This window comes from Magnusiomyces paraingens (genome assembly GCF_902498895.1).
Source record: "Magnusiomyces paraingens strain CBS 517.90 genome assembly, contig: contig1, whole genome shotgun sequence".
Taxonomy (NCBI): Eukaryota; Fungi; Ascomycota; class Dipodascomycetes; order Dipodascales; family Dipodascaceae; genus Magnusiomyces; species Magnusiomyces paraingens.
The window spans coordinates 1,698,955-1,724,083 of NW_022474067.1; the positions used below are offsets into that span (position 1 = coordinate 1,698,955).

Genomic DNA, 25,129 nt, shown 5'->3' on the forward strand with positions numbered 1-25,129 from the left:
TTTGCAATCAACTTTATAAAATTAGGTAATTAGCTATAATTGATTAATTAAAATGTCAACCCCAGTAGCCGTCATTCTGGATACCTCATGATGATCATCACATGTACCCTACCCTCCTGTCAAAATCTTAACAATTGATAAGCAAGACAATATATTGTTATTTTAAATATATAAAACAAAAGTTAACTTAAATATCTCGGAGGAATCTAAATGTGATAGTACACTGATTTTTTTTAAAAACTTATTCATTTTGTATTCCTAAAAACGTAAAGTGTGTTATTTTGATCTGGATGATAATTCAGATGCATTTAAAAATACAGAGCCTCAGTGATACTAAAACTTTTCCCTTAAAATAATCCCGGATTACCAAATAGGAAATTGTCAAAATAGATCTTAAATATCTTAGCAAATATGAAAATCTGAGCCAAGAATCTTCCAATTTAAACACTATTAATTATTTTTCTTTAATATTAATTTATATGATTAGATAAAGAATAAAACTGATTATAAAAATGCTTATATAAACATTATATTTAATATATTAAGTAACAGATCTATATTATTACCTTCATTAATGTATACTCTTTATTTGTTTGATTAAAATAGCCTATGGGGTTTTAATAATAATAATAATAATAATAATAATAATAATAATAATAATAATAATAATAATAATAATAATAATAATAATAATAATAATAATAATAATAATAATAATAATAATAATAATAATAATAATAATAATAATAATAATAATTTTTTCTTAAATAAGACCTTTAAAATATATTGATGGTCTCAGACTTTGAATATCGCTATCCACTATTTTTTTTCTTTTTAAAAATGGGCCAAGATTATAATCTTCGCTAATTAGCGACTTTTCCAAGATATATATTTAGTAATTACTAAAAATATTAACACAATGCAGCATATGCATATTAAAGAGAAAAATTAATTATCAGCCAGAATTTATGTAATTAATAAATGTAATAAATAAATTTCAATAAATGAATAACTTCGGTAATAAAAAACTGGGTACACGGCTGAACAATTAATAGAGAAAAAAAATTAACGAAAAAAGTAATTTACTGCATTACATTTAACCATAACTTTAACCTATTATCTTGAAAAAAATTATCTCAATGCCTAAGACCAAAGTATGCAAACTATGCTTCAACAGATTTTCATAATAATCATAATGTAATGAAAAAATTAAAAAAAAAAGAAAATAAATCAGGTTCTATTATAGCATCTGATATTAAAACTTCAAGCTTATCAATACCGTATAATAAGAATTTGAATATTACTAGAAACAATTATTCTCAAATATTGTTGAATATAATACTAGTTACCTGAAAATTTTAATATATGACGTTACTATGACTAGTATCCGGTATGCCACTTGAATAACAAACAAACTAAAAATAGTGTCTGTTATAAAGACTTTGGTTTGGGGAACGTGCATAGCGCCTATCTTTTGAAAACATACGTAATAATAGACTCTAATGTTAACTTTAATAAACGTTTATTACATCTATTAAAATATGATTATTATTAATTCATATATATAAATTAATATATATATATATATATATATATAAGATTGGGAATACCCATTTTCGCTTAAAAAAGAAATAAATAATTTTACGTCTCTATCTAATCTTCCATTTTTTATTTTTTTTTTACCTCCACCTTATTTATTAAAATAAAATTTTTTTTTTCAAAAAAGGTCAGCAAAAAAAGGAATTATAAATTAATCCCTTACTTTTATTTTCTTAATTATTAGTTTATTAAACCAATTATCAAGGTATGTGTCATTGTCAAAAATTTTAATGAATTCTAACATGGAAACAGAAAACAAAAATAAGAGCAAAAGAAAAAGGGGTTATATATTGTCTTAACACAACAGCAGCAGTAAGTATAAATAAAAAAGAAATCAACAAAAATCTGTGACTAACTAGGAGTTCAGCAATGCGAATTAGTGCATTATTTATTCCAATATTTGGAATTGCTGCAGTATCAGCAGCTTGTACTGTCGACAAGGAGACCTGCGACAGTGCCTGTGATAATGCCAATACTGTAATTAGTGGCTACTATACTGATTTCACTTTATTAGGGAATGTTGATGAATATTATTGCAAGTTAAACAATACTGTTCTTGTAAGCGGCAGTTATGTAGACATGGATGGAACACTTCTTTCAGTTGTCACTGCTTGCCGCTATTGTTTTGACAAAGGTGTCCTTACTGATTCAACAAACTACGAATATTACGAAGGTTGGATAAAACAATGTTACGACGAGAGGTCTGACGAAATTCCAAGTAACATAGATACCCAGTGTATTTGTGACGTTGGTGATATTACAGAAACTAATTGCAGTGATATGTGTGGTACTGCTGAAGATTATTCGGTAAACTTATTAAGTTTGATCACTTGTGGAGTTGTCGATAATGTTGTTAAAAGAAATGTGGTTGGCTGTCTACTATGTGGTACTGTCTCAAGTTCGGCTAGTACGTTTTGTGATTCCGCCTGGACTACACTACTGTGTGTAGTTGGAACACTAGTATCGGTCTTGTCAGACATTTTGGATGTGATAGGAACTTTGTTAACTACTGTCTTGTCAGTTGTTGTAGGGTTGTTGGACGAATGCGATTTTGATACAGAAAATTTATGCAGTATCTCGTCATGTACATTAGATGGATTAGATACAGATACTTGTAACTCATATTGTTCAACTACTAACACATGGTTAGAAGGAAGTGAATTAAGTGGAAAATCTTGCGACGATCTATCAATGTCAGAAAAACAAGTTGTTGGAGGATGTTTAATGTGTGGATCAATTATTGGATATGAAACAACAAATACAGTTCTAACTAATGTAGCAAATGTTATTGATACGACCTGTATAAGTGAAATGCAGAATGCGGTATGCAATGGGGATTATATTGAGTCAATATCTGATTCATCAATGGACGCAGTTTCCGAAGCAGAGCAATCATCAGAAGATACAGTAGAAGATGCATCCTCTTCATCTGAAGCAGCAGCAGATGAAGCATCCTCTTCATCTGAAGATGCCGCTGACGACAAGGCGTCATCATCGTCTGAGGATGCCGCAGATGATGCCTCGTCTTCTTCTGAGGACGCAGCTGATGATGCTTCATCTTCTTCTGAAGCCGCCGCTGATGATGCGTCTTCTTCTTCTGAGGACGCAGCAGATGATGCTTCTTCATCTTCTGAGGACGCTGCTGATGATGCTTCTTCTTCTTCTGAAGCCGCCGCTGGTGATGCGTCTTCTTCGTCTGAGGACGCAGCTGATGATGCCTCTTCATCCTCTGAAGACGCGGCTGATGATGCCTCTTCTTCGTCTGAGGACGCAGCTGATGATGCCTCTTCTTCTTCCGAAGCGGCCGCTGATGATGCCTCGTCTTCTTCTGAGGACGCCGCTGATGATGCCTCTTCTTCTTCTGAGGACGCTGCTGATGATGCTTCTTCTTCTTCCGAAGCGGCCGCTGATGATGCTTCTTCATCTTCTGAGGACGCTGCTGATGATGCGTCGTCTTCTTCTGAGGACGCTGCTGATGATGCTTCTTCTTCTTCTGAAGCCGCCGCTGATGATGCGTCGTCTTCTTCTGAGGACGCAGCTGATGATGCTTCTTCTTCTTCCGAAGCCGCCGCTGATGATGCCTCTTCATCTTCTGAAGACGCAGCTGATGATGCTTCATCTTCATCCGAAGCCGCCGCTGATGATGCCTCTTCTTCTTCTGAGGACGCTGCTGATGATGCCTCGTCTTCTTCTGAGGATGCTGCTGATGATGCTTCTTCATCTTCTGAAGACGCAGCTGATGATGCCTCGTCTTCTTCTGAAGCCGCCGCTGATGATGCCTCGTCTTCTTCTGAAGCCGCCGCTGATGATGCCTCTTCTTCTTCTGAGGACGCTGCTGATGATGCTTCTTCTTCTTCCGAAGCGGCCGCTGATGATGCTTCTTCATCTTCTGAGGACGCTGCTGATGATGCGTCGTCTTCTTCTGAGGACGCTGCTGATGATGCTTCTTCTTCTTCTGAAGCCGCCGCTGATGATGCCTCGTCTTCTTCTGAGGACGCTGCTGATGATGCTTCTTCTTCTTCTGAAGCCGCCGCTGATGATGCGTCGTCTTCTTCTGAGGACGCAGCTGATGATGCTTCTTCTTCTTCCGAAGCCGCCGCTGATGATGCCTCTTCATCTTCTGAAGACGCAGCTGATGATGCTTCATCTTCATCCGAAGCCGCCGCTGATGATGCCTCTTCTTCTTCTGAGGACGCTGCTGATGATGCCTCGTCTTCTTCTGAGGATGCTGCTGATGATGCTTCTTCATCTTCTGAAGACGCAGCTGATGATGCCTCGTCTTCTTCTGAAGCCGCCGCTGATGATGCCTCGTCTTCTTCTGAAGCCGCCGCTGATGATGCCTCTTCTTCTTCTGAGGACGCTGCTGATGATGCTTCTTCTTCTTCCGAAGCGGCCGCTGATGATGCTTCTTCATCTTCTGAGGACGCTGCTGATGATGCGTCGTCTTCTTCTGAGGACGCTGCTGATGATGCTTCTTCTTCTTCTGAAGCCGCCGCTGATGATGCCTCGTCTTCTTCTGAGGACGCTGCTGATGATGCTTCTTCTTCTTCTGAAGCCGCCGCTGATGATGCCTCGTCTTCTTCTGAGGACGCAGCTGATGATGCTTCTTCTTCTTCCGAAGCCGCCGCTGATGATGCCTCGTCTTCTTCTGAGGACGCAGCTGATGATGCTTCTTCTTCTTCCGAAGCGGCCGCTGATGATGCTTTTTCATCTTCTGAGGATGCTGCTGATGATGCTTCTTCTTCTTCCGAAGCCGCCGCTGATGATGCCTCGTCTTCTTCTGAGGACGCAGCTGATGATGCTTCTTCTTCTTCCGAAGCGGCCGCTGATGATGCTTCTTCATCTTCTGAAGCCGCCGCTGATGATGCCTCTTCATCTTCTGAAGACGCTGCTGATGATGCTTCTTCTTCTTCCGAAGCGGCCGCTGATGATGCCTCGTCATCTTCTGAAGACGCAGCAGATGATGCTTCTTCTTCTTCTGAAGCCGCCGCTGATGATGCCTCGTCTTCTTCTGAGGACGCTGCTGATGATGCCTCGTCTTCTTCTGAGGATGCTGCTGATGATGCTTCTTCTTCTTTCGAAGCCGCCGCTGATGATGCTTCTTCATCTTCTGAGGACGCAGCAGATGATGTTTCTTCTTCTTCTGAAGCCGCAGCTGATGATGCCTCGTCTTCTTCTGAGGACGCTGCTGATGATGCTTCTTCTTCTTCCGAAGCTGCCGCTGATGATGCTTCTTCTTCTTCCGAAGCTGCCGCTGATGATGCTTCATCTTCATCCGAAGCCGCCGCTGATGATGCTTCATCTTCATCCGAAGCCGCCGCTGATGATGCTTCCTCATCTTCTGAGGACGCTGCTGATGATGCCTCGTCTTCTTCTGAAGCCGCCGCTGATGATGCCTCTTCTTCTTCTGAGGACGCTGCTGATGATGCCTCGTCTTCTTCTGAGGATGCTGCTGATGATGCTTCTTCTTCTTTCGAAGCCGCCGCTGATGATGCTTCTTCATCTTCTGAGGACGCAGCAGATGATGTTTCTTCTTCTTCTGAAGCCGCAGCTGATGATGCCTCGTCTTCTTCTGAGGACGCAGCTGATGATGCTTCTTCTTCTTCCGAAGCTGCCGCTGATGATGCTTCATCTTCATCCGAAGCCGCAGCTGATGATGCTTCTTCTTCTTCCGAAGCCGCCGCTGATGATGCCTCTTCATCTTCTGAAGACGCAGCTGATGATGCTTCATCTTCATCCGAAGCCGCCGCTGATGATGCCTCTTCTTCTTCTGAGGACGCTGCTGATGATGCCTCGTCTTCTTCTGAGGATGCTGCTGATGATGCTTCTTCATCTTCTGAAGACGCAGCTGATGATGCCTCGTCTTCTTCTGAAGCCGCCGCTGATGATGCCTCGTCTTCTTCTGAAGCCGCCGCTGATGATGCCTCTTCATCTTCTGAAGACGCAGCAGATGATGCTTCTTCTTCTTCTGAAGCCGCCGCTGATGATGCTTCTTCTTCATCCGAAGCCGCCGCTGATGATGCCTCTTCTTCATCCGAAGCCGCCGCTGATGATGCCTCTTCTTCTTCTGAGGACGCTGCTGATGATGCTTCTTCTTCTTCTGAAGCCGCCGCTGATGATGCTTCTTCTTCTTCTGAGGACGCTGCTGATGATGCTTCTTCTTCTTCCGAAGCCGCCGCTGATGATGCCTCGTCATCTTCTGAGGACGCCGCTGATGATGCCTCGTCTTCTTCTGAGGACGCCGCTGATGATGCTTCATCATCTTCTGAAGCTGCCGCTGATGATGCTTCTTCATCTTCTGAGGACGCTGCTGATGATGCTTCTTCTTCTTCTGAAGCCGCAGCTGATGATGCCTCTTCATCTTCTGAAGACGCAGCTGATGATGCCTCGTCTTCTTCTGAAGCGGCCGCTGATGATGCTTCCTCATCTTCTGAGGATGCTGCTGATAATGCTTCCTCATCTTCTGAAGCTGCCGCTGATGATGCTTCATCATCTTCTGAAGCCGCCGCTAATGATGCCTCTTCTTCTTCTGAGGACGCCGCTGATGATGCGTCTTCTTCTTCTGAGGACGCTGCTGATGATGCCTCTTCATCTTCTGAAGACGCAGCAGATGATGCTTCTTCTTCTTCTGAAGCCGCCGCTGATGATGCTTCTTCATCTTCTGAGGACGCAGCAGATGATGTTTCTTCTTCTTCTGAAGCCGCAGCTGATGATGCCTCGTCATCTTCTGAAGCCGCCGCTAATGATGCCTCTTCTTCTTCTGAGGACGCAGCAGATGATGCTTCTTCATCTTCTGAAGACGCAGCAGATGATGCTTCTTCTTCTTCTGAAGCCGCCGCTGATGATGCCTCTTTATCTTCTGAAGACGCAGCTGATGATGCCTCTTCATCTTCTGAAGACGCCGCTGATGATGCTTCTTCTTCATCCGAAGCCGCCGCTGATGATGCCTCTTCTTCATCCGAAGCCGCCGCTGATGATGCCTCTTCTTCTTCTGAGGACGCTGCTGATGATGCCTCGTCTTCTTCTGAGGACGCCGCTGATGATGCGTCTTCTTCTTCTGAAGACGCTGCTGATGATGCTTCTTCTTCTTCCGAAGCGGCCGCTGATGATGCCTCGTCATCTTCTGAGGAAGCTGCTGATGATGCCTCGTCTTCTTCTGAGGATGATGCTGATGATGCTTCTTCTTCTTCTGAAGCCGCCGCTGATGATGCCTCGTCATCTTCTGAAGCCGCCGCTGATGATGCTTCTTCTTCTTCTGAAGCCGCCGCTGATGATGCCTCGTCTTCTTCTGAAGCCGCCGCTGATGATGCTTCCTCATCTTCTGAGGATGCTGCTGATGATGCTTCTTCATCTTCTGAAGACGCAGCAGATGATGCTTCTTCTTCTTCTGAAGCCGCCGCTGATGATGCCTCTTTATCTTCTGAAGACGCAGCTGATGATGCCTCGTCTTCTTCTGAAGACGCAGCTGATGATGCCTCGTCTTCTTCTGAAGCCGCCGCTGATGAAGCTTCTTCTTCATCCGAAGCCGCCGCTGATGATGCCTCTTCTTCTTCTGAGGACGCTGCTGATGATGCCTCGTCATCTTCTGAAGCCGCCGCTGATGATGCTTCTTCTTCTTCTGAAGCCGCCGCTGATGATGCCTCGTCTTCTTCTGAAGCCGCCGCTGATGATGCTTCCTCATCTTCTGAGGATGCTGCTGATGATGCTTCTTCATCTTCTGAAGACGCAGCAGATGATGCTTCTTCTTCTTCTGAAGCCGCCGCTGATGATGCCTCTTCATCTTCTGAGGACGCTGCTGATGATGCTTCTTCTTCTTCCGAAGCGGCCGCTGATGATGCCTCTTCTTCTTCTGAAGACGCAGCTGATGATGCCTCTTCATCTTCTGAAGCTGCCGCTGATGATGCTTCCTCATCTTCTGAAGCTGCCGCTGATGATGCTTCATCTTCATCCGAAGCCGCCGCTGATGATGCTTCATCTTCATCCGAAGCCGCCGCTGATGATGCTTCTTCATCTTCTGAGGACGCTGCTGATGATGCCTCGTCTTCTTCTGAAGCCGCCGCTGATGATGCTTCTTCTTCTTCCGAAGCTGCCGCTGATGATGCTTCATCTTCATCCGAAGCCGCCGCTGATGATGCCTCTTCTTCTTCTGAGGACGCTGCTGATGATGCCTCGTCTTCTTCTTCCGAAGCCGCCGCTGATGATGCTTCTTCATCTTCTGAAGACGCAGCAGATGATGCTTCTTCTTCTTCCGAAGACGCAGCTAATGATGCTTCTTCTTCTTCTGAAGCTGCCGCTGATGATGGATCATCTTCATCTCAAGCTGCCGCTGATGATGCTTCTTCATCTTCTCAAGCTGCCGCTGATGATGCTTCCTCATCTTCTGAAGCTGCCGCTGATGATGCCTCTTCTTCTTCTGAGGACGCTGCTGATGATGCCTCGTCTTCTTCTTCCGAAGCCGCCGCTGATGATGCTTCTTCATCTTCTGAGGACGCTGCTGATGATGCCTCGTCTTCTTCTGAAGCCGCCGCTGATGATGCTTCTTCTTCTTCCGAAGCCGCAGCTGATGATGCCTCTTCATCTTCTGAAGACGCAGCAGATGATGCTTCTTCATCTTCTGAAGACGCAGCAGATGATGCTTCTTCATCTTCTGAAGACGCAGCAGATGATGCTTCTTCTTCTTCTGAAGCCGCCGCTGATGATGCCTCTTCATCTTCTGAAGACGCAGCTGATGATGCTTCATCTTCTTCTGAAGCTGCCGCTGATGATGCCTCGTCTTCTTCTGAGGACGCCGCTGATGATGCCTCTTCTTCTTCTGAGGACGCCGCTGATGATGCGTCTTCTTCTTCTGAGGACGCTGCTGATGATGCTTCTTCTTCTTCCGAAGCGGCCGCTGATGATGCCTCTTCTTCTTCTGAAGACGCAGCTGATGATGCCTCTTCATCTTCTGAAGCTGCCGCTGATGATGCTTCCTCATCTTCTGAAGCTGCCGCTGATGATGCTTCATCTTCATCCGAAGCCGCCGCTGATGATGCTTCATCTTCATCCGAAGCCGCCGCTGATGATGCTTCCTCATCTTCTGAGGACGCTGCTGATGATGCCTCGTCTTCTTCTGAAGCCGCCGCTGATGATGCCTCTTCATCTTCTGAAGACGCTGCTGATGATGCTTCTTCTTCTTCCGAAGCTGCCGCTGATGATGCTTCATCTTCATCCGAAGCCGCCGCTGATGATGCCTCTTCTTCTTCTGAGGACGCTGCTGATGATGCCTCGTCTTCTTCTTCCGAAGCCGCCGCTGATGATGCTTCTTCATCTTCTGAAGACGCAGCAGATGATGCTTCTTCTTCTTCCGAAGACGCAGCTAATGATGCTTCTTCTTCTTCTGAAGCTGCCGCTGATGATGGATCATCTTCATCTCAAGCTGCCGCTGATGATGCTTCTTCATCTTCTCAAGCTGCCGCTGATGATGCTTCATCTTCTGAAGCCGCCGCTGATGATGGGTCATCTTCATCTCAAGCTGCCGCTGATGATGCTTCATCTTCATCCGAAGACGCAGCTGACGATGCTTCTTCATCTTCTAAAGCTGCCGCTAATAATGCTCCATCTTCATCTCAGGACGCAGCAGATGATGCCTCTTCTTCTTTCGAAGCTGCATCTGATAATGCTTCATTTTCTTTTGAGGACGCAGCTGATAATTCTTTTTCATCTTCATCTTCTGAATCTACATCTTCATTTATTTCTGAATCTTCTGAATCCGCATTTGTTTCTGAATCTTCTCAATCAGTTTCTATTTCTGAATCTTTTTCTGTTTCCGAATCTTCTGAATCTGAAACTGCTTCTGAATCCCCTTCTGTTTCTGAATTTGCTTCTATTTTGGAATCTTCGGAATCTGAATCTGCTTCTGTTTCTGTTTCTGAATTCGTTTCTATTTCTGAATTTTCTAATTCAGCTTCAATTTCTGAATCTGAGTTTTCTGCCTCTATTTCAGTTTCTGAATCTGAATCTGAATCTGAATCTGCTTCTATTTCAGTTTCTGAATCTTTTCAATCTGAATCCCCTTCTGTTTCTGAATTTGCTTCTATTTCGGAATCTTCGGAATCTGAATCTGCTTCTGTTTCTGAATCCACTTTTGTTTCTCAATCTCCTGTTTCTGTTTCTGAGTTTTCTGAATCCTTATACATTTCTGAGTTATCTCTTTCTCAATCCTCGTCTTTCAGTGTTTCTCTTGAGACTGGAGAAATTGGAATCTCTTCATTTACTGAATCCGAAGTTGAATCTTTTCCTTCACCTTCTTTGTCTTCGCTCGAGGGTACTTCTGAGGTTGGCTCCGAATCTCTATTTGAAAGTTCCTTATCATCATCATTTTCTGTAGAGATTTCAGAATCTTCTACTTACTTTGAGTCGGAATCTCTTGAAACTTCTTTGTCTTTGTCTTTGTCTTCGACTTTTGTCTATACTCCTTCGACAAAGCCCTCTTGGAATTCCACATTTACAACTTCTGTTTCCACTTCTAGTACCTCTAGTATTGGCCCTCAGTCACCAAGTTCTACCATTACATCTGTTGCCACACAAACTTCCTTTACTTCATATACTACGGTAATTGGATCTCAGACTCTCACTGTTACTATTCCTTGTGATGATTGTACCCCTATTACTTCGACAAGCTCTTACACAGAATACACCACCTATACAACTGTTATTTCTGGCGAGACTACCATTGTCACAGAGCCTTGTGAGAAATGTACGGCAACATCTTCCACGGAATCCACTATCTCTTCAATAGGTTCACACACCGAATACACTACTTATACCACGGTCATTGGTGGAGAGACTACTACTGTTACGGAGCCTTGTGAGAAATGTATCTCTACTTCTTCTGAAACAAGTTCTGTTTCTTCGACAAGTTTTCACACTGAATTCACCACTTATACGACAGTCATCGGTTCTCAGACTCTTACTGTTACTATTCCTTGTGAAGATTGCACAGCTACTACTCCATCAAGTTCTTATTCCGAATACAATACCTATACAACAATTATTGGTGGTGAGACCAAGACTGTCACCGAGTCCAGCGAATCTACTCCTTCCCAACCTTTCGTTACATCTCCTATCATCACAGGTTTTACAACCGTCAATAGTGGTACCACCTTTAGTCTTATTGAATCTTCGGAAACCCTGAGTGTGTCTGGTTCAGAGTCTTCCTTGTTTACTATTTCAGCAAATACCGCTCCATCGAAAGCTACTTCCTTGACATCCGAAACTGGTACTAATCTTCCTGAACAATCAACAGAAGTTACTACTTTATCTAAGGCAGCTTCAAATTCTGTTAAGTCCTCGTCTTTTATAACATTTATGTCTGTCATTGGCAAAACTACAGTTGTCATGACAGCTTCACAGGAATCTACTCCTGTTATTTCTGTGTCTAGCATCCCAATTAGCTCTGGAGTTGAAACTGTTTCAAGTATTTATTCTATTGCGGTTTCTGAAATTTCTTCTAACCCTGTATCCTCACCTTTTACTTCTACTTTTGGTCAAGCTGAACAATCTCTTATAAATACTGAGTCACTCCAGTTTAACGTTTTGCCATCAACTTCTTCTGTTTCTGAAGCACAACCAAGCAGCAGTTCTTTAGTTTCAACCAATATTCTTGGTTCTGAAATAACATCAATTACTCCTGAATCTAAAACTGGGACACCTTCGGTTCATGAATCATATTTTGATTCTTTTCAGTCTAGCCCTGGCGCTGGCTCAGAGATTGTCTCTTCCCTTGAGACATTCACACTTGAAAATTCATTGCCATCTGGCATTGTTCCCGCTTCGTCTTCACTTCCAGAATCTCCTTCATTGTCTACATCTGTTGCATCCTCACCTTCTATTAATGAGGGTTCTTCATTACTTATTTCTTCTACGACATCATCTTCCGGATCTCTGGCATTGTCGCCGTCTTACACTACCTTCACTATTGTTACTGAGAGTGTCAGTCTTACACTAACGGAGAGTTATGTAGAAAATTACACTACTACAGAGTCGGTTAGCTCTTTTCCTTCAGCTTTGGCTTCGGCTTCGACCTCGACTTCCACCTCCAGTTCTCAGTCTTCAGTTGCTCTGGTGAACACCCAAAATACTTTTCCTGCTGTTTCTTCTTCTCTCTCGTCTCAAAACCAGCCCGGTTCAAGCTCAGGTGGAGTTGAGCAAGTTAATTCGGCCCTCACAAATATTACATCTATGAATCACGGTTTGGTTCTAGTTATAATTTTGCTCCTTTTTATGATGTGATGACTCTGAATTTCTTCAATTTTTTTACTGCTTTTTGCCGTTTTTTATTGTTTTATTGTTTTTTAGTTTTAATTTTTTGGTTCTATATTTTTTACAACACCTTTGGGATTTTTCGCACTTTTTCCCCTAGTAAAGTGGTGGTTTACTAAACAAATAGACGTGGTAAATTTATTTTTTCCCCCACTATAAAAATTGCTTAATAAACATTTTTTTTTTTATTTAACACACACACCTGGTAAATTTAATATTTTCAGTGGTTAAATAAGCACAGACACCTGGTTAAATAAGCACAACCACCTGGTAAATTTAATATTTTCTGTGGTCAAATAAGCACACACACCTGGTTAAATAAGCACAACCACCTGGTAAATTTAATATTTTCTGTGGTCAAATAAGCACACACACCTGGTTAAATAAGCACAACCACCTGGTTAAATAAGCAAATTTAAATGTTTAATTCACCGCATATAATAAATTTAGAATTTTTGAAATTTTTGAAATTTTTGAAATTTTTTTAAAAAAATCCTTAAATTCAATTATAAAATACAGAATTATATATTTATATATATATATATAGCTTGGTAGCAATGCCTCAAGCTTGTTCGTCAAGCGAGCATCATCATTAGTTCTTCTCTGTAGTAACGCGTCAAGCTTGTTCGTCAAGCAAGCATCATCATTAGTTCTTCCAAGTTACAACGCTTCAAGCTTGTTCGTCAAGCGAGCATCATCATTAGTTCCTCTTAGTATTAATGCCTCAAGCTTGTCCTTCAAGCGAGTATCATCGTTCGTTCTTCTCAGTATCAACGCGTCAACTTATTTAAGTGAGCATCATCGGTTATTCTTCTGAGTATCAACGCGTCAACTTGTTTAAGTGAGCATCATCTTTCTTTTTTCTAAGTATCAATGCATCAAACTTATTCGTCAAGTGAGCATCATCGTTCTTTCCTCCAAGTATCAACGCGTCAAAATCGTTTGTCTCCAGCAAGTAAGCCATCTTCATAGTTGTAAAACTATTTTAAGTTGTTAATATTATGACCTTTTCTGAAAAAAAAAAAAAAAAAAAAAAAGATTTATAGTACTTTAAACTTCTGAAATTTCCATATCTTATAAGGCGAATTGTATTAGAAAAAAAAAAAAGTGATGTGTAGAAAGAAAAGAAAAAGGTGAAGAGCAGCTTTTTTTATACTTTTTTTTTAAAGATTTAATCTAAAGAGAATTCTTATTGGCTGAGGAAAGAAATATGTGCTGTGGTAAAAATGTACTTTAAGTCTAATTGGCTCTATCATAATTTTGTTATATTAGTAATCATTGTTCTTATGGAAATATCTTATTGTTATGTTTGATAAATAGTTTAAATATGTCTATTTCGTTATAAGAAGCTAGAAATTAAAATATTATTTCATCTATTATTTCCAACTTAACAATCAATTTAATTTTTTATATCTATATCTATATCTATATCTATATCTATATCTATATCTATATCTATATCTATATCTATATCTATATCTATATCTATATCTATATCTATATATATATACTTATCTATTTTCTAGTAATAATGCCACGGAATTTATTTAGTACTTGGACACGGACTTAAAGGAGCAGTCAACGTATGGAAATTCAGATTCTATATTTGGGCCATCTTTGTCAGATGTAAATTACATCATGATGTATTTTATTTATGTGGTATGTGCTTGTGAATTGGAGGAAAATGATTAAGAAAGAACTTGTGGTTTGGATATGGGATATTATCTTTTAAAAAAAAAAGATAGAGGAAGTATTACTAGTAAGACATAATAAAAAATAGATAAAAAATAGATAAAAAATAGATAAAAAATAGATAAAAAATAGATAAAAAATAGATAAAAAATAGATAAAAAATAGATAAAAAATAGATATAAAATAGATATAAAATAGATATAAAATATATAAAAAATTAAATAAAAAATAGATAAAAAAATAAATAAAAGATAAAAAAATAAATAAACACCTTTGGGATTTTTCGCACTTTTTCCCCTAGTAAAGTGGTGGTTTACTAAACAAATAGACATGGTAAATTTATTTTTTCCCCCACTATAAAAATTGCTTAATAAACATTTTTTTTTTTTATTTAACACACACACCTGGTAAATTTAATATTTTCAGTGGTTAAATAAGCACACACACCTGGTTAAATAAGCACAACCACCTGGTAAATTTAATATTTTCTGTGGTCAAATAAGCACACACACCTGGTTAAATAAGCACAACCACCTGGTAAATTTAATATTTTCTCTGGTTTATTTAGCTTTTCCTGTGGTGAATTTAAATATTAGACCTGGTTAAATAAGCATTTCCGGTGGTCAAATAAGCACACACACCTGGTTAAATAAGCAAATTTTTTTGAGATGGGGGAGGACTAGCTTTGAAGTTTGAGTTTCTAATGTAAGCTGTCAAGTCTGCTAAGACTTTTAATTCAGCTTCACATCCTTCGGAACAAACTGGCACGTTGGCAATGGTTAATTGTCTAACGGTAAATCCAGAACGGTCAGCGAGATCAATTTGACGATGAACAGGGAGATCGGCGAATGTCTCATAAGAGCTGGCGTTGTTCTTTGAATGGGTCTCAGATGTTGAGTGGGCAACAGAACTTCCAGTGCTGGCTGACTCGAAGGATGAGGGTCCTTCATTGACTCCTGTAGTGTTTCCGTGATTAGACATAGCGGAGAAGACTAAAAGCAAGAGTTAATAAGTAAATACGATTGATAAGCTGAAAGCTGAAAGAGTATTTAATAAAAACAGTTTTGCGTAAATTTAGAGTATATATAAGAATTATATAAAATGATAAAAATAATAAAAGTTCGCTATCATACCTAAAAGCAAGAGTTAATAAGTAAATACGATTGATAAGCTGAAAGCTGAAAGAGTATTTAATAAAAACAGTTTTGCGTAAATTTAGAGTAGCGAGAAAAAGAAGAGAAAGAAAACAAGAAAGGTTTCTGTAATGAAGAAAATTTAAAAGAGCATCTTGAAAAATTTTCTTTAGCAATAGGGAGTCTTGATTGTGACAATTATTGTAACTCCAATGGTAATGGGCTAGTAGTTGCTAGTGAATAATGTAACAATGTAAAGAGTGTAATTGGGAAAAAAAAATATTATGGGATAATGTTGAAATACACGATAGTACCATGACATATATTCCAACAAATTTAAATGTTTAATTCACCGCATATAATAAATTTAGAATTTTTGAAAATTTTAAAAATTTTTAAAAAATCCTTAAATTAAATTATAAATTACAGAATTATATATATATATATATATATATAGCTTAGTAGCAATGCCTCAAGCTTGATCGTCAAGCGAGCATTATCATGGTTCTTCTCAGTATCATCAACGCATCAAGCTTGATCGTCAAGCGAGCATCATTGTTCTTCTTCTTAGTAGCAACGCATCAAGCTTGAACGTCAAGCGAGCATCATCATCGTTCTTCTTCTCAGTATCATCAACGCATCAAGCTTGATCGTCAAGCGAGCATCATTGTTCTTCTTCTTAGTAGCAACGCATCAAGCTTGAACGTCAAGCGAGCATCATCATCGTTCTTCTTCTCAGTATCATCAACGCATCAAGCTTGAACGTCAAGCGAGCATCATCATCGTTCTTTTCTCAGTATCATCAATGCATCAAGCTTGATCGTCAAGCGAGCATCATCATCGTTCTTCTTCTCAGTAGCAACGCATCAAGCTTGAACGTCAAGCGAGCATCATCATCGTTCTTTTCTCAGTATCATCAATGCATCAAGCTTGATCGTCAAGCGAGCATTATCATGGTTCTTCTCAGTAGCAACGCATCAAGCTTGATCGTCAAGCGAGCATCATCATGGTTCTTCTAAGTATTAACGCGTTAAAATCGCTCGTCAAGCGAGCATCATTGTTTTTCTTCTTAGTATCAACGCATCAAGCTTGATCGTCAAGCGAGCATCATCATGGTTCTTCTAAGTATCAACGCGTTAAAATCGCTTATAGCAATGAACCGAGCCATCTTCATAGTCGTAAAACTATTGTAAGTTGTTAATATCATGACCTTTTCTAAAATAAAAAAAAAGATATAATACTTTAAACTTCTAAAATTTCCATATTTTATAAGGCAAATTGTATTAAAAAAAAAAAGTGATGTGTAGAAAGAAAAGAGGAAGGTGAAGAGAAACTTTTTTTATAATTTTTTTTAAAGATTTAATCTAAAGAGAATTCTTATTGGCTGAGGAAAGAAATCTGCACTGTGGTAAAAATGTACTTTAAGTCTAATTGGCTCTATCATAATTTTGTTATATTAGTAATCATTGTTCTTATGGAAATATCTTATTGTTATGTTTGATAAATAGTTTAAATATGTCTATTTCGTTATAAGAAGCTAGAGATTAAAATATTATTTCATCTATTATTTCCAACTTTAACAATCAATTTAATTTTTATTTATATATAAATATATATATACTCATCTTAATTATAATAATAATACTATTAAAAGATCTACCCTGTAACACACCATTCAACATATAAACTTATGGTTACTTAATGATATATGATAATATTATCATAACCCAATTGTTATTAAGACCAAATTTGGTCTTTAAAGGGGTTTCTCTGGAATGTATGCTAATTTTTTTAAATATTCGTAAATCATCAAAAAAAAAAACATTGTTTCCGTGTTTATTATAATATATATGACCTCATTTACCGAGTTGTTTATTGTAATTTTTTTTTCAACATATATTTCTTCATTTTAATACACATTAAAAATTTGATAATCCAAAAACTTTTTTAAAGAGCTCCCATGAAGGAAGAAATATATCTTTGTGACGTCTCTGAAATTTCAGAGACGTTATATACTGAGAACAATCACCTTGAGTTGCATCATTTAGACCTTGTCTTACCTGATACAACTAACTCTCACTGTATTTTTGATTCTTCGGACGTTTTATATTTGCTAGATAATTATTTTCACAACTGTGGTCTTAGCTCAAACCATTTCATTCAAATGACCGAAGTTTTTGATAAAGAATACGGCCAATTTTGCATAATTTGTCAGCCAAAAATAACTGATGGATTAATTGCGGAGCAAAGTGTTGAATTTGTCTACAAAAACCTTTCTGGCTTACTTGCTGAATTTAATTTTAAAGAACATGAAAACAACAAACAACTTGACTTCTTTCTTCTTTTACCTCCTATCAACTACAATCACTGGGGCTTTTACATATCTCTTGGAGGAACTGTTTGGAGGTTTCAGTTTATTCTTTTTTCTGCTCCACAACTTCGAAAACAAACCAAACAAATAAAATCTCTTTGAGACTTGCATTGGAAAAGAATTTTGGAATATACAAAAATTTGCTGAACCGAATTTTGCCTTTGTTTGAGATTACTTATGGGACCGATACACTTGTTACCCAAGAAATACAAAACATTCAGATCAAAGCCTCATCCTACTATCCTTTGAAATTCTCTGGTTTATATATGTGTTGGACGCTTTTTGGAATTATTGATAACAGTATAAAGAAAGTTTTTCCCCATAACCTACTTCTCCATTTCAACGTGTTAGTACAGTTCAGACGCGCAATTCAAGTCGTAAATGCTTATCAAAAATTGAACAATGTTACATCATTACAACCTTTACCAACTCCTAATGTCTATTCCACAGACACCAGCGATGAAATGGCGATGTATTCCACATTCGTCCCCAGATCTGTTTTATTCAGTCCAAATTTTTGCTTGGTTTTTTCCCATTCAGTCCAGTCTATTTTAGTTTCTCGACTGTTATCTGATGCCCTTTTTAAGCATGTGAATTCTAAAATTTTAGGGAATCCATTAGAGGTAGATGCTCGCTTAAAATCCTCTATTAAACAGCTTGGTTCTAAATCATTACGTGCTATTTTCCCCGGAATAACTGAACTGATCGAGACATCCACCTTTTCCAACTCTATTGAACTCTTTGCTAGCTACAAACGTTTGTGCAAATTTGTTTCCTTGGTTGACTACGGATTCTCAGACTTAATTTATTCCCAGAGCTTCCAATGTTTAAATTCTTCTGAGTGTAGCCTGCTTAAACAATCTTTAGATCGAAATGGGAGTTTTCCTTTACCTCATGAGTTTTATCTTCATTTACTTCAGCTTGACAATATTGCGGGTGCTACTCCCATTTTTCTTTTGAAAGGATTGGTGAATGTCATATCCTATTTCCATTTTTCAACAGTGACATCTCAGAGAATTAAAGCCGTCGGCTTGCTCAATAGAACAAATAACGCGGATTTTCAACGTCTTTTAGAGTTTGGGGTTATTTTATTTTTTCCTGAGATTAAATCGTATTTTATGAATGCTGAAATACATAAGCACTTTTCAATTAAAAACGAAATGCCCAAAAATCTTGATTTTTCACTTGATCAAGATCGTTACATTTTGTATAAGGACAAAATTATTTTGAGTCCCTACCAACTAATTACCGTGATTACTGAAGCAGCGTTAGCCTATGATCCACAATCAGCTCTATCTTCAGAAGCAGATATTTCTAATTCTGGAAGAAAAATTCGGCGGAAAACAAGTTTAAATGGAGCTTTGGGCTCGTCACTTTTTGAGTTTCATTTTTTTTCCCGCCGGATTTTAGAGATGATTTCTCTTCGTCTTGACAAGGAAAATTTTCAGAAGACATTAAATGAACCTTCTCCAAAAAAAAAAGAATCAACCTCATATATTATTTCCGATGATTCATTTGATGAAGAAGATGAAATATTACCCAAACCTGATGTTTTAGCTGAAAAAACTGGCAAAAGAAACGGCCAAGATTATGATTCTCTAGAGTCTAGCAATGAAATCCCACAAAGTCCTGAGTGCTTGGACACGGACTCAGAGCAGCCAACATATGAAAATTCAACGCCGGCTTTAGATCAGGAGGATGCACCAAATTTGGATTATAGTGATCACAGTACAACCGATGCTGCGGAAAATGACAAAACAGAAAATTTTCAAAAGAACAAACGACTTAGAGCTATCTACAAAGGACAAACGAAAGCTACTGTTACACTAAGCTCCTATCTGACTACGGATGGCTCCTCGAAAAAGTCTTCACCCCAGAGAATTCTTTCGAATTCATTGGCACCACAAACCCCAACAAGAGGTAAAAAAAGAGGAAGACCCGCTGGCTCAAAAAATAAAAAATAAAAAAAATAAAAAAAAATAAAAAAAAAAAAAAAAAAAAAAAAAAAAAAAAAAAAAAAAAAAAAAAAATAAAAAAAAAAAAATATATATATATATTCTTAAATGTAAAGCTTGATTTTATTTAAATAAAATAAACAAATTTGTTTATATTATAAATATATAATTAAATAATTAAATAATTAAATAAATTACTTTTAATAATAATGAAAAAAAAGATTGTTTTTGTTTATATTTTTAATAAACAAAAACAAAAAAAAATATAAACAAAAAAAAAATATAAACAAAAACAAAAAAAAAATATAAATAATATAAATATAAACATAAAAATTTACACACAACAATGGTAATTACCACTATTATTCCACTTATGAGTGGAATAATATATATATGTGTTTTTTTTTGAGTTTATATAGTTTCTAACTTTTAATTAAAGTATAATTGGAGAATTTCTAAGGACAAAAAAGCTACTTTCATACCGAGTTGCCAACCTTCTAGGGTGGTTCCTTCAGACGAGTTTAATTTTATTTTAAAAAACAATGAAAAAGCTCTAAAATCATTGGTAAAGCAAGGGATTCCGAAAGAAAAACATATCGAATTAAATGAAGTTTTACAAGGGCCTAAAAATCCAATTAAAACTGTAGTTGATTTTTATAGGGATGGCCTTTTTTCTCAGACAAAGCCTAATAGACATAATGGCTTTGAAGGAGATGACATCATTCAATCGGTCAAACGACCAAAATTAGATGAAGGAGATTTGAAGGAGTCTAATAATGAATTGAATACCCCTGTTGATAATAGCAAAAGACAGGGCCTTCATAACTTATGTTCCAAATTTAAAGAAATATGCAATTTAGATTTGCCGTTGATCAATGAAGAAAAAAACAATGATTTTTCGACTCGTAATTTTGGAAGATCAAATAAAGAAGGGAAAACAAAAATAAAAGAGGAAAGTGCTCAAAAAAGAACAACTTCAACATCCAAATTCTACGCTAAACTTCTCCATCATGGCTTGAAACAAGGTCATTCTATCAGTGACATTAATACAATAGCCAAGTTGATGGACTACACGGAAAAAGATATCACCATGCTAGAAAATAAATTTCAAAAAATTTGTCAAACTGTCGAAAATAATGGCCAATACAATGGCAGTGGTCCAAATTATTTTGGCACAGGAGTTGCCAGATTTCAAACTTGTTCTCAAGGATGCACATGTATTGTTCAAACCTCCCAAAATAAGATCTCTACTTGTGCTGCTTGCAAAACGCCCTACAATCCTAACGTTCAGGCAATATTATTATCAATCAGAGAGCTTTACCGTGAAAAATTTAATAATAAAAAAATTGCAGAGGTGGAATGGCTTAATGTTAATCGATATATTGAAAATTTACGAGCCCAGAAGATAGACAGAACACCAGAACATTTACAATATATGCTGAATGATGGTCTGTTTGATTTGGAAAACTCTAGGAAAAAGAAGAAGGTTATTGACATCCCATTCGTTATTGTCATGGACGCAATTTCAGTCTCAGCGTCGACTCATTTGGGATACAATGCAACTGGAGGGTTTAATCTTGCAGAGAATTCTCTAGAAATGAAATCAAAAGAAAATGTACATCCAATTTACATTTATCCTAAAGTAAGATCTCATGCACCATCAAACAAACCGATAAAGAAACAAAACAACTCCGAATATTCTGACGACAATTTTAATCCTGGGGAATTTTTCAATACTGAAGATGGAGACGAAAATGTTAACGAGGATGAGTTCGATGTAACGGCATGTGGTGTTTTTCAGCCTCTTGTTGATGAATTTACTTCATTGTCTAAATTTGGCTTTAAAGTTTACGACGCTTTTAACAAGGAGGAAATTACAGTGCGAGTTCATTGGCTTTATACAATTGGAGACATGGCTGCTGTTTCTGAGTTGCTAGGTGGAAGGTATGCTGCTAACTTGCGTTGTTGTGTCCGCTGTAATATCTTCAAGTCACCATTATTTTATAAAGAAGGAAAGTTTACTAGAAGTTTGCTGAGCTTCATTCACTGTTCCGATGATTTTGATGATCTTAGCATTTCGGAATTGATAACCAAAAAAAAAAAAAAAGGTTTTTATGATCAAAGAAAAAAAATGGATTTAACTAATAGCTATTATGAGTCTGAAGTTTTACCATATTTTAATAAAAAAACTGGAAGAGTACCCGACACTTTGATGGCGAGTCAGCAAGAGATATATGATCTTCAGGATCCTAATAACCAAATGAAAAAATCAACTCATATTGGATTTAAATTAAAATCACCTCTTTTTGACCTCCCTTACTTTTCTCTACCTTATTCGTTTCCCCCAGACGTTATGCATGCCCAGGCAATTAATATTTTAAAGCTTTTACTGTCAATTATTTTAGATCCATCTTGTGAAGGAAACCAAAAAAACAAAACAGGAGAAAAGATTGAAATAAGAGAGTTTCTTTTTAATGAAGAACAGATGAATGCTTATTTTGAGTTTCTTGGTTTGCTGGATGAGCACACACCACAGGCTTTCAGAGACAACATCTTTAAACCAGAAAAAAAAACTGCTACTCTAACATATTGGCTTAAATCTGCTGCTCAGGGTGAAGCTCTATTGAAGTCACTGTACTTACTTCCAGAGTTTATTCCCAGCTTAACAGAAAAACAAGAGCATTTACTATATCTTTATTCCCAAATGGCTGCTTTAATGATGATAAACAACTCTAGCTATATCAATGAGGATCTTAACTTGGATCTTGTTCAAGAATCTTGGGAAATTGTTATCCAAAATTTTGAGCTACTAGTGACTTTGGGATATAATAAAAATGGATTTATTGGTACACTGCCATTGCATACCATGCTTCATACTCCTGGCTACTTGAAAAAAGTTGGTTCACTTAAAACCTTTAGCTCTTATGCTACCGAGCGAATGGTCAAATCAATTAAGGAATCACAGCAAAATAGTAGATATCCGATAATAACACTCTGCAATTACCAACTAAAGTTCTACGTCATAAACCTGATTTTTATAGGCCAAGCAACACCAGAAATATTACAGCCTGCTATGAAATTATCAAGCCAAAACGGTGAGTGTACAACTGATGAGGAACTAGAATTACTTGAGCTTCTAAAAAAAGCTTAGTTAAGAATTATCCGAAATATAGGAACAATAAGAACACAGCTTCATCTAAAAGCCCTACAAGCTACGGTATGAATCTTCTATTTGAAAAAAACACGGGGAAATTTGTGGATAATACATTAAATTCGGACATGTACTATTATCAGCGGTATAGTAAAATTCATTGGAACACATCAAAATATACAGCAATTGCAAGCAACTCTAAGTTACGCAACACCAAAGAACTGAACACATTCGTCCGAGTTATTCAATCAAAAAATTCATCTGGTGCTAAAAGTCCAAGTTATTATGCAAATCTCCTTGACTGTTTCTCTGTTGGCAAAGGAACAGGAGAGGCTTGGGACAGGTTTGCAATCATTGAAAAAATTCCGGATGAGTCTTTAAGAAGCATCGATTTGCATGACGATTTCAAGCATATCTGTTTTAGTAATGAAATAAAACTCGGGTTCTACTGGGAAAATGAGTATAAGCATGGTGAAAGAATTGTGGTGCCCTTAAATCGCATCGCCAATCCAGTTTTTATAATACCGCAGTACAATTTTCGGGTGTCAAAATCAAAAAAACAAACAGGTTTTTTATTCTGGACCCAAATGTGTTTCTCGAGTTTAAGGTGGGATCAAAAAATTGTCAACTTTTGTTACTTGATGAGCATAAAAATATTAACAAAAAAGAGTTGGATTATCTTCAAAAATATATTAAGAACAGGGGTTCTGTTGTGATAAAGACATAGCTTTTTATGTATGAATTTTAAATTTTTAGAAAAGAAAAATAAATGTCAGTGTGCTGGGAAATAATTGTTTTTGTGTTGGGAAAAACAAAAAATAAATAAATAAATAAATTTATTTTAAATAAATTTTAATAAAAAAATAAATTTAAATAAAAAAAATAGAAAAATAAAAAACCAAAATTCATTTGTGTGGGAAAAAATAAATATTTTTGTTGATTTTTAATAAAAAATATTAAAAAATAATAAAAAAAAGATGCTTATTTAACTACGTCAAATGTTTATTTCACCAGATGAAAATAAATAATGTGCTTATTTAACCAGGTGGGTTGGGTTATATAACCAGGACTCCAAAAGCTCCAGAGTAAAAATTTCATTTTGTGTGGTGGGAGTCACTTTTTGTTAGTGAAAAATCCCAAAGGTGCTGAGTCAGCTTTGGACTCGGAACCTAGGTCACTGCTACATGGCTTGCCACCTCGTGAGCGTTCAACACTGAGAGCCCCACACGGCCACCTCCAGGGTACACCGGATCTTAGATTCAACCCCACTCCCGATGCAGTTCCCTTTCTTTCTCACACTCACTCGGCAACACACAATGTCCCTACTACTTCAACATCAGTGGATGAAGACTCAGTCGTTAGCACTGACTCGCCGTCCCACTCTCCCGCCTCCACACCCGAAATTGAAGTTGAGGCTACAAGCGATGAAATCTTAACCGCAGCACCCTACAATTCTGACTCCCAGGGCTCATCAGAACACTTAGCTGACGGCATTGATTTCTTACATGAAACTTTTGTTTCTTCGCCTGCTGATGATGAAATTATTTTTGTTGATGAATCGGCAAGCCCATCAGGAGATCCGTCTGCCGGGGCTGCCGACGATGTCATTGGCATTGGCTGCATCTACTCGAACTCTGAAGAACCAACTGTGAAAGCCCGCATGGCGTCTGGAAGACTTGACACACTCAACGCTATTAACATTAAGCTTCCAATTTTGAGGAATGACATCAAAGTGTTAGAATCTAGCAAACCAGGTCTCTGCTTTACGGCTCCTGATGTGGAGAATGTTAGAGCTCTTATCAGCGACAGAGATTGGGCCGATCTTAAGGATCGCCCTGCCTTCATTCGATTTCCGAATGTGGGAGTGGCGCTGCTCGACCCTGGCAAGAAGCTAAAAAGGGACCCACGGTCACTTGCGGAAGCCAACAACAGAGAAGATAAGCGCTTCTGGTTTGATGCGGCCTATTCGGAATTTGCTGCCATTGATGGAAATCATGTCTACCAAGTTGTGCCCCTCCCGGCGGGTCGCAAAGCCCTTGGCACCAAATGGGTGCTGAAGAAGAAACTCAACACGGATGATTCAATTGACAAGTACAAGGCTCGTCTTGTTGTTCAGGGGTTTCGTCAGAAGTTTGGTGTTGACTATGTTGACACCTTTGCGCCAGTGATGAGATTCAGCACTGTTCGTCTCATTTTCGCCCTAAGTGCGGCGAAGAACTGCGAGATGCACCACGTCGATGTTAAAAATGTTGAGCATGCAATGTTGTCGCAGACTAGTGCAGTTGATAATGCACGTGAGTTTGGGTGGGAAACTATGGTTGACAATCTATGTTTATTTTAGTTTTAGCCGCATTAGGTTTAAGCCCTTATGTGACTGTGGTTACCCTCCTTAATTTGTTACAAAGTTGAAGTGTAATACAAACCCACT

General features: G+C 38.0%; 4 protein-coding genes across 4 annotated transcripts; 3 read left to right on the top strand and 1 right to left on the bottom strand.

Annotated features, from left to right (window-relative positions):
* Positions 1 to 1,968: 1,968 nt before the first annotated feature.
* Positions 1,969 to 12,369, top strand: SAPINGB_P000521 (uncharacterized protein; the record flags this gene model as incomplete). Its single annotated transcript, XM_031995245.1, has 1 exon — positions 1,969 to 12,369. One exon carries the CDS (start codon positions 1,969 to 1,971, stop codon positions 12,367 to 12,369), a length of 10,401 nt encoding a protein of 3,466 aa, XP_031851136.1.
* A 2,367-nt stretch (positions 12,370 to 14,736) lies between these two features.
* On the bottom strand, positions 14,737 to 15,072 carry SAPINGB_P000522 (uncharacterized protein; the record flags this gene model as incomplete). The annotated part of the gene is made up of 1 exon (XM_031995246.1): positions 14,737 to 15,072. One exon carries the CDS (start codon positions 15,070 to 15,072, stop codon positions 14,737 to 14,739), a length of 336 nt encoding a protein of 111 aa, XP_031851137.1.
* Positions 15,073 to 18,030: 2,958 nt separating this feature from the next.
* Positions 18,031 to 19,559, top strand: SAPINGB_P000523 (uncharacterized protein; the record flags this gene model as incomplete). The annotated part of the gene is made up of 2 exons (XM_031995247.1): positions 18,031 to 18,067; positions 18,136 to 19,559. 2 exons carry the CDS (start codon positions 18,031 to 18,033, stop codon positions 19,557 to 19,559), a joined length of 1,461 nt encoding a protein of 486 aa, XP_031851138.1.
* Positions 19,560 to 20,613: 1,054 nt separating this feature from the next.
* SAPINGB_P000524 (uncharacterized protein) lies at positions 20,614 to 25,042 on the top strand (the record flags this gene model as incomplete). Its single annotated transcript, XM_031995248.1, has 4 exons — positions 20,614 to 21,494; positions 21,699 to 22,645; positions 22,885 to 23,044; positions 23,875 to 25,042. The coding sequence occupies 4 exons, from the start codon at positions 20,614 to 20,616 to the stop codon at positions 25,040 to 25,042; spliced, it is 3,156 nt and encodes a 1,051-aa protein (XP_031851139.1).
* Positions 25,043 to 25,129: the final 87 nt, after the last annotated feature.